Source organism: Amblyomma maculatum, unplaced genomic scaffold (assembly GCF_055883805.1).
Source record: "Amblyomma maculatum isolate TAMU_Amacu unplaced genomic scaffold, ASM5588380v1 scaffold_18, whole genome shotgun sequence".
Taxonomy (NCBI): Eukaryota; Metazoa; Arthropoda; class Arachnida; order Ixodida; family Ixodidae; genus Amblyomma; species Amblyomma maculatum.
The window spans coordinates 10354676-10365108 of record NW_028146743.1 but is presented as its reverse complement, the minus strand read 5'-3'; the positions used below and the strand labels follow the sequence as shown (position 1 = coordinate 10365108).

At 43.7% G+C, this 10433-nt stretch overlaps 1 protein-coding gene across 1 annotated transcript in view; it reads left to right on the top strand.

Moving 5' to 3' along the window:
- Positions 1–687: 687 nt before the first annotated feature.
- The window catches only part of LOC146171869 (low choriolytic enzyme-like), a 68274-nt gene continuing 58528 nt past the window's right edge, over positions 688–10433 (top strand). Inside the window, exon 1 of the mRNA XM_084586274.1 lies at positions 688–849. Coding sequence (XP_084442400.1) covers positions 723–849 — 127 coding nt within the window. The 5' untranslated portion in view covers positions 688–722. The remainder of the gene's footprint in view (positions 850–10433) is intronic.

The following is a 10433-nucleotide window of genomic DNA, read 5'->3' as shown; positions in this document are numbered from 1 at the left end:
GGGTGGAAGAGGTTAAGTTCGCAGGGGTCAAGTGGGTGCAGCTGCGGGTTAGTTGAAGTGATACGAGAGATTCTATGCTGCAGTGGGTATAATCCTGCTGGTTATGATGACGATGATGATGATGATTATGATGATGATCACAGGGAAGTCCTATGGACCTGCGGCTCTCCCCTGCGATCCGCCTCAGATCCGACAGCGTTGTGAAAGTTATGGGCGATAAACTTCCACAATACGTTCTTCGAGAAGACTTTTCTTTTTTATTTTGCAACAGATATTACCCCGTCAAATCATACCACTTCCTTCTTGTCTTTTCGATTCTCGGAAGCCATACATTACACAGACCCAAGGTGAGCATTGCTTATCCCTCTCCTTCTGCCGCTATTCTAACGCAAAGCGTGACATCAGGGCCTGAAATCAGAGCGCTGCCGTTCTTTCATTTTTTTTTTTTTTTGTTCATAACGCGCTGTCAAAAGCGCTACCTGACACCCGCTCTTCACAGACTCGCGGCCACAGAGCTGCGCTAGGCCGGCGTCGGCAACAATGCTGCGCGTGGTCTCGGATAACGTGCCGGCCGGGCCCTTGCTATCTCGCCGCTAATGCACGCGACGATTGTCGTGACGTCACACGGCCATGGAGATTTGAGGCATTGAGTGACGCCCCCGGCTCGGCATAAGTGCAGCCGCCATTCGCTCCTCCGGTCGGTGACTAGAGCGCCCGCGCCGATGGCTGTGCTCCGAGCTTGTGCCTACCTGTACGTCGCACTCACGCTACTCAGAGTTATGTGTCTGGTCGCCGGAAGACCCGTGTGCGCTCGGTCGCGAGTCTTCGAGTACAACCCCGACAACGCAGGTGAGAGCCCGCGTCGCGCGCGTGCTTATCGCGCAGCCTTGCACGTATTGCGGAAGCACGCAGAACGTGAAAGACCGCGCTTCAATGATCCTGATGTCCTCGTGTGTTGTGTGAACTCCCCCCCGCCCCCCCCCCCCCCCACGCGCGCTTGACTTTCACTGTCAAAGGTACTGTCCTGGACGCTTGCCGGCATTGCTCCTCTCTATTTCATTCTTTGTGACCGCCGCAGACTCGAACGATGATTGTCGTTCGCTTAGCTCACAAAGGGCCGACATCCCGGAGAGACGTTGCATGGAATTTGCACAATGCACCTTGTATTCACGCTAGCATTTAACGTTCTTGTCATTTTTTTCTAGGCGCTCATACGCACCGACTCACCTTGAATTCGCACTTTCACTTTTAGAATACCTGCCGTTTATTTCGTCATGATTCGGCGGTGACGGCGGTACAGCCAAAATTCTCGTTTAAATTTGCCGCCATGCAGACGGGCTCTGGTCTCCACCGAAGTACAAGAGTGCTGCTTATAACAATAACAAAAACGTTTCTATCAATGCGGAAAAAATATCCTGTTAATTAGTCCTTGCTATTTGGCAATCGATAAAACATCATCTTAAAGCCTAATATAACCGGTAAAGCGTTACTGTGCGGTCCACAGATGCCACAATCTGCAAATGTGCTCCATTCTTTGAGAGATCTTTCACACATCTGTTGTCGCATTTCGATATTTTAGAAGAAGAAAAAAATGGTTAAAGAAAAGAGCACACTTCAGCAGTGCATTTTGTGTCCGTCTGATTAAGATGTAACTACGATCAGGCGTTGTTGTGTACTGTTGCTTGAGACAAAAGAGAGCCTATCAATCTGCAGGTCAAAGTTCTTAGCGCAATGCGATCTGCCCCTTGTTCACGGACAACAGTATTACAGACTGCGCAAATTCATTCATATCTTCCTCCTCTTCAGGACTGCGTGCCCCGAATGACGGAAACAAATCCATTCCGATTAACATTCACTTCACAAGCAAAGCATACTGATGTTTTGTGAGTGGTAGAAATCCTGTGTACAGGGAATGCTGGTCTCATCGAGTGGTACTCGCAAATCTGCACTTAAAGGGTGTGTGTATGAGTATAATATTAAACAGCTCGGACACAGATGTAAATAAGGCGTCACAGGCGACTACAAGCTAAAATACTGTTGCCTTTGCATAGATTCAGGGCTAGCCTAAACGCACGCACACGGAGGACTTGCAAGAGAAGCATCGAGTGGTCTAGGGAAGAATGAAAAACTGCTAACAAAATACCATCTTTTAATGTGTTTGAGGTGCCACACCCTCACCCTTGCACATATTAAATCAAACGAACCGATCAGTCCGCATTAAAATTTTCACTTGTTATTTATAAGCAATCTATTGTATATTTGCAGTAGTGAACAGCAAGATAAGGTATTTTCAGTTCTTTTTGGCTTAAATATAACATATTTCAGAAATGAAATGCCTGATCATTGTTCCTTACTATATATTGATGCTATAGTGCCCTCTTGTTCACCCTAGAGGCGCTGGAAGCGGACCTGTTTGGCTTCAGTTCGTTTTTTTCTTTTCCTCTGCTTTTATGAACGCCTCCTTCTGTTCTAAATGATTAAATTCCATGATTCTATTGGGACATATATATATATATATATATATATATATATATATATATATATATATCATTACTGCCTTGCTACGAATATTACTCTATCTGTCAACCAAAAGCGTCATACGTGAAGAATTTCTCTTCTAGGGTACTCTGAGTCGAGCACAGGTCAACGCAGAAGGTGTCCAGAAGTGTGAGCCCAGACATCATCAATTTGGCTTTGCAGCCCTGTATTCTTACGAACTACAAGCGAGGCAATCATCTTGACCTTTTTCGGCAATAACCACTGTTCTTAACCCCTCCGCAAAGTACCGTCTTACTTGTTTGACTTGATCACTGCGCTGAGAAACAATCATGATGTTTAACTTTGGTTTCATTGAAACAAATTTTCTTGATGTTCAGCCCACACATTTTACACGTGCGTTCTCACATTCGTTGCAGGGGAAAATCCGTAATCATTTTTACGGTGCTTCCATGCTGTCGTTTTTTTGTTTTTTAACAGTAATCTTTTCGCGCAGCGGCTTTATACCTCGTCTTTCTCATTACGTGGTATATTACGACTACATGATAATGAAAATGTGTCAGATAATAGAGGCACAAATTAAAGAATTAGTGTTTAGGCAAGCAGCATGTGAATGGACGGTGACGAAAATCTGCAATGGGAGCCTGCATATGGGAGCCATAAACGCTGTCAAGTTATGCCCTTATGGCGAGGCTTAAATGTTCCCCGATTTCTTTTTTTCAAGAAAACGTTCGACAACTACTTTGTGCCATTAAGATCGCCTTTCTCCCAGAGATTCTACGAATCCGCCCTTCTCATGACCAAGAGCGCTACGTATTCAGGGAAACGTTAGAAAACCGTGCAAACAGCGCGACTACACCAAAAACATCAGTTTTAATGCTTCTTATCAGTAAAATCTTTTCCTTCTAGTATTGCGCCAACACCAACGGCAGCCCGATCATCCGTTCTTCTCTGTCAGATGAAATGGCGAATGTACGCTACGCGACCCCCTCTTCCATGTGACCAGTTATTGCCATCAAGGAGTGCGTATACGCAAAGCTGTAAACGCTGTCTAGAGCGAGCACAATCCCACATAGAACGTGGATTAGACCGACACGTTGACCTAGGGCTGATAAGGGCCAATAACAAAATAAAACTCGCTTCTTGGGCTCCTTGAACTGTAGAAGGAGCGTGAGCAGACATTTGTAGCAGCGAAATGGCCTAAATATCTAGTCGGAACTGTCTGTTGGCACTATAAGCCGCCTTTCTTCAAGGATTGTTGGATAAATTTCACCAATTCCTCGTCCCAAACCGGTAGCTTGGCTATGAGGGTTGTATAATCAAGGTCTGCAGCAGGTCTATCTCTAATGTCACTAATATTTAGTAACACGCTCATAAGTTCGCAAAATAAGGGATAACTTTTCCCTGTCTGTTTTTACCTTCGTATCTAGATTGATACTAATAGAAAAGAACCCTGCGAACACTATCCACAGTTAAGCGCAGACTCTACGACTACGCCCCGCTAAATGTGTCGCGGTCCAGCAAAATGCACTGCCTTTCATGGTACTTGTTTGAAATAAAATTGTATTGTATTGTATTGTATTGTATTGTATTGTATTGTACCAGATCGATTCATTGGCTCCGCACATGCTTGTCTCGAGAGCACAACTCACCTGCTACCCCGGATAAGAAGGGCGCTTACAATGACCAGTGTAATTAGTAAAACGAGCACTTCCTGCACTTTAGTACAACGAAATTTTGGGCAAGTTGGTTACTCTGCTTCCACATAACTGCAGCGCGGAAAAAAGGCGAGCACGAATGAAGGAAAACACGCGACACAGACAACATTGATGCATTGTTCTTCGAAGGAAGAGGCTCATAACGCAGCTAATGTTTAACTGTCAATGTGTCAGCTCGGCAAGCGCCTTCATATTTTCCACAGATGCTGTCGTCTCCTACGCCTCCCCCAGCTCAAAGTAGCGGGTCATGATATTCAACATTGTATCCGATATTCTGGCATTTCGAAGCAATTCGAACCTAAGATTAGCCACACTTATATACAGCGCTCGCAATGGTGACCTTGTCATTACTGCGCTTCCGTCATCTTCCCTCACAAACAGTTACCTGACTAGATTTTCGCAAAACGACAATTTGCTGCTTCCCAGAGTTAGCACTAATTATGGTAAACAAACCCTTTTGTTTTCAGCTATAACTCTATGGAATTCACTGCCCTCATATGTTAAAACGGTTCGGTCGTATAGGCTCTTCACTAATAACATCAATAACATCGAACTAATTATAACCGCACAGTTATGTTTTTCTTTTTTTATGTATTGTTGTTCTTGTTGTTCATGGATTTTAACATATTTTAATGATCAATTTCTGCCATATTTGTGAATTTGTTTTAAGCATTTTGTTATAGGAGGTCCCCCTGACAGCTTCGCTTTGGGACCTTCTTCTGTACCAAATAAATCATACTAATTTGTGTAATACATTTCTGAAAATAAAAAAACCTGAAACCTTAATAAATGTAACTGTCTCTCCTCTTCATGATCCGGCGCTTGGTATAGTCATGGTGCACATTAGTGTCGCGCTGCGATGTCCCAGAAACATCGCGATGTATTGGGGACCTTTGTCAGCCGCCCTCCGGCGTCGCCCGCAGAAGTGAAGGGGCACAATGGGGGCACATCCGATGGTGCATGCATACACTTTCCTGTTGGCGTGCAAGCCGGCGGTGCCAAGGTTGAGCCGCATGAGGGCACACAGCTAGGGCAACACATAAGGGCTCCTCTGAGTGGCGTTCGGGTGCTGGGAAGCTATTATGCGAAAAGTCTTCGGCGGCAGCCGCGACGTCACCGTCACTGTGGAAGGTGAAAATGAAAATGTGAAGTATGTTGCAGAGTTGTTGTAGCCGTTATTTTGTCCCCTTTTTGATCACTAGTATCAATGACTGCTTTCTTTACTCTTGCATAGCCTTGGTCGCTTTCGGATGTTAAACCCCACAAGCCACAACCACTGCTTGCTTTAACTGATCCTCACTCTTGATACGATGATTACTCTATATCGCTTTCCTACTGCCTTGGAACATCATGCCTGTTGTTTGTACTTTTTGTCACTCCTGTCAGGACCTATTGTGAAATATTGTGACCTATTGTGAAATAAATAAAACAAAATGTGCATGCTAACTTTTTAGCTGCAAAGCAAAGAAGCAGTTTTTGTCGTACTCTCTGCGGACACCAGTACCACGCTGTGAGGGACGCGATGAAGACGGTGGGGAAAGAAGGGTGAAAGAAGACGAGGCGCTGTAACGCACAAACAGAGACATCGTAATGCAGCACTCCGAATCACTTCGAGCACCTGTGATTTTTGCGAGCCCTCTCATCGCACTTCCGCAAAAATGCGATAGCCGCGGCCAGGACGCACTTTCGCGATCTCCTCCTCAATAGGAAAACGCCCCATCCGCCAAACTGCGGCAAAATTGTGTGCAGCAGCGGTGAAATATGCTTGCCGCACATAGAATCGGGCGTTCAATATAGGGGCTGACGGTATCACTGTGTCTGGTCATTAGCTTTCTTCACATGTACCTACTTCCTCTTTACAAAACTGGTGCGCTATCTCCTATTGTCAGGCAACATTCTTAGCGAATATGTTTCAAGGTGATAGTGTCTGTTTGATGCTGCTCTCTGACATTTCAGTATGAGGCATCCCGCGCGAACTGCAATTTTGATCAAACTATTATTTAACTTTCTAGCGCCCTCAACGTCCCTGTCCTCTGCAGCCGATTGATTTATAATATACTGTCACGGAGGTAGCGAGCTTGGAGTCATCATGCATAATGCTAACAATAACAAACCGGAATAAATCGTGCAGTGTTGCATTGAAGTTCAAGGTTCCACGGAGTCTCGTCTGGTGAGGAAAATTCATAGCTACGTAAAAAAAAAAAAAAATACACTCGCCAAAACTTGAAAAAAAAAATGGATGAACAAGGAAATTGACGTTTCGGCTCTCATACGGGTGCCTTGATCACAATGAAGCCAAGTATGGGAAGGCTAGTTATTGAGGGCGTGTGTTGTATTATCTATCATATTCATACCATCAAACAGGTGATAGAACAATGCTCGGAATATAACCAGCCCTTATATGTAAGATTCATGGATAACGAAAAAGCATTTGACTCAGTAGAAAAATCAGCAGCCATACAGGCATTGCAAAATCAGGATGTAGACGATCCTTATGTGAAAATACTGGTAGATATATACAGTGGCTGCACAGCAACCATAGTTCTGCATAAAGTAACAAAATTCCCATAAAGAAAGAAGTTAGGTAAGAAGACAAAGCTTGCTTAGAGGAAGTATTCAGAGACTCGGAATTGGAGAAGTTAGGGATAAGGGTAGATGTAGAATACCTCAGTAATCTGCGATTTGCTGATGACATTGCCTTGCTAAGTAACTCGGGGGATGAACTGCAAATAATGATTGATGAACTAGACACGAAAAGCAGAGAGGGGGGCCTAAAATCAATATGCAGAAGACTAAGACAATGTTCAACAGCCTAGTGAAGGAAAAGCACTTTGCAGTAGGTAGAGAAGCACTGGAAATCGCAGATGAATATATACTCCCAGATTATGGCCAGCTGCTCACCGGTATCGCTCAAGAGGAAAGTATATAGCAGTTGCATCTTACCTGTACTCACCTATGGGGCTGAAACATGGAGGCTAACGAAAAGGGTTATATTTAAGTTGAAAAGAACCCAGAGGGCTTTGGAGCGCAAAATGGTAGATGTAACGTTAGGAGATAGCAAGCGTGCAGAGTGTATCAGAGAAATAACTCCAGTTAATGACATTCTAGTGGAAATCAAGAAGACATGGACATGGGCAGGGCACGCAGTGCGAAGAGAGGACAACCGATGGCCGCTTAGGGTGACAAATTGGATTCCAGGGGTATAGGAAAGTGTAGCACGGGCGACAGAAAGTTAGGTGGGCGGGTGATGTTAAGAAGTTCGCAGCGGTCAAGACGACGCAGCTATAGCACAGGACAGGGCTAATTGGAGAAATAAATATGGGAAAGGCCTTCGCCCTACAGTGGATATAATCCGGCTGCTGATGATGATGATGATGTAGTAGGTATTTGACAATAGCCTATGTAGTGGCGACTGCCTAAATTCAGCGCCACAGTTCCACTGGCATGTGGCGGTTAGCACTGACAAGTTTGCACAGCCCTGGACTATGTTTTCGGGCTATGTGACTGGGCAATATGCGTGCTGCAGAGCGTCTGCAGTCTGGAATGTCACCGCAATCTCTTCGCAGGATGCAGCCAGGAGCCAAGTATTTTTTTTTTTTTACTTCCCAAATCCGAATCACACATTTTATCAAGAACACGTTCTGCACGTGTGGTCAGAATTTATGAGATTCCTCTACACTGCTCAGTGCGTAAGAAAATACAGTGATGACGTACATGTAAGCTGTAGGCAACCCCGAGATGCGTAAGGGATGAGGCTGAAACGGGATCAGTTTTGGCGCAAAAGGCGAAGAGTCATATCACACTGACGAATCTTCTTGGAGCAAATTAAAATATAATCGTGGAAAATAATATGTATATGTATATATATAAAATGAAAGAAGTTAACAGTCGGCGAGGCCAAGGAAAGCATTGGGGATTGTACTTTGTCCTTTTTTTTATTTTTACGTCGGTAATCTCATAAATTAGTAATGTAATCTGTTTAGAAAAAAGATAAACACAAAGTATATATATATATATATATATATATATATATATATATATATATATATATATATATATATATATATATATATATATATATATATATATATATATATAGGGAGGGAGAGAGAGAGAGAGAGAGATGAATCATAAGGAATTTACAAGCATAACGGTGTATTTATTTCAATGTTTCGATCGGATACCAATCTTTATATCCGCTGTTACAAATAAGAGTAATATGCACTGATTATTGTCCACAACTAAAAAATAAAACAGGTATCGCTTGTTACTAATAGCATCATGATCATTTGAAAGTTCTGTGGTGCATGATGTTTTACAAACTTGAGAGGAAGTTCGTATTTGTCTCGGTGTGCAGTATCACTATGGTGACTTCAGTAATACGTGGTCGGTAAGCTACAGGTCCAAAATGTTGAAGTGGTGGACCGGAGGCAGACAGGAAATGTAACTCTGTACAGTTCATTAACAAATATTTTGCATGTGTATATGGTGAAAGTTTATTTCTTGAACTAGTGCAGCACCGTGCATTGCAGGTGATTTTAAATATCGAACAGGGAACGCACCTTTTGCTATAGGGAGGAGTAAAATTTTTGTTCCGTAGAATTTCACTCTTCGTTTAGTCTTGGCACAAATGTTTTCGCGCTCTCGCTATATCTCAAACAACCGAGATAACATCAGTAAATCAGAGCTATTGAAGAGTGTGATGTGAGATGCCATATATATATATATATATATATATATATATATATATATATATATATATATATATATATATATATATATATATATGGTGAAATTGAATTTCATTGCACCGTTTCTGCAGTTAATTAATGGTTGCCGGTGATAGAAACAGCATCAATAGTTAACTTGGCAGTCGATACTTTCATGCAAAATAGTACTCGACTTGATTTTAACCTCGATGCGATGTTCGCTCACTGCCGACCCGGTTTCAAAAGAATCGAGTTTGAAGCCCAGTGGCGCTGTGCTCCGCTTGGTTCCCGAGTTCTTTGAGGATAGGAGACTTTACATATCGTTATCGAAACAAGGCTTGCTGGTTGCGAGGTGTACTAGATGCTAAAAAGTGCATTCCACTAGCTGGAAGATTCACGTGTTCTGCCTTCCGTTCTCAGGCTTATTTAAATTGCTCTGTTAGGCCCGGCTGTTGCTCCACCCTGGATTCCATCTTTGCCTATTGTGTTAGGGTGAAGCCTTGGGTCTCATTTTTCTTCCCCCCAAAGCGAAGTCTCAAGTCCCGGCTACGAGTACAGCTGCCCTAAGACGTGGAAGAGACAAACGGCTTGTGAAGGTCAATCTGGTTCACGCACGTCGCCTTTTATTCCAGATATCGGCTCGGTTGGAGATAAGGGCGGTGTATTCGCAGCTCCGTAATCGTTCCACTACAACGCGAAAACTTCCTCATTCTATGCTGTCTTGCCGCCGCTCTAAAAAGACTCTCGCGTGGACGTTTAGCTGGTCGTGTATCTCGGTAGATTGAAAACACTCCTGTGTGACACATATGCAACCGCGGTCCTGAAAAACATTCTAAAGTCAGAACGCTGGGAAGAATGCTTGAATATACCGATGAGCCCCCTCATAGGCCACAAGTAAGCAAAACGCACCTGCTGGTGCGATTGCTTTTGCGGCGTTGGCGCAGTGTAGAGTCGATTCCGTAAAAATCAACACATGGCTGCATGTTCCTGCAGAGTGTCTTTACTCCACTGTTACTTAAGCTGGAAATTTCACCTCTTTCGGTAAAGTTCAAACTTACGGTAAGCTGCAGTTGTTATCGCAACCCCCCCCCCCCCTTCCGCCCCGCACAGATTCATATCCCTCGCGAGATCTCCTCGCGGTCCTGTTGACTATAATAGTAAACTCATCGCCATTTCCACCTGAGAATGCAGCGTGTTTAAGCCTTCCACAATGTCCCTGGTTTTAGTTGACTGCCCTTCCTGTTGTCCTGAGGAGCTTGGTGACTCCTACACTCCTAGAGATTTGTTTTTCTTTTGCGCGTGCCTGATGAGAGGCTCCTGCTTTTCTGCAATAACATCCCCAGATTGCCTTGGGAACTGATAACGAATCTCCATATCAGCTCCTTCTGCGTGTCTGAAACAAGTTGGTCCCATATTTCCGGTTCTGAATTCATAATGAGTAACACAGTTAGGGCTGCACAAAAATTCATTTGCGAAAAATGCAAAAACGTAATAATTTTCGTGGTAATAT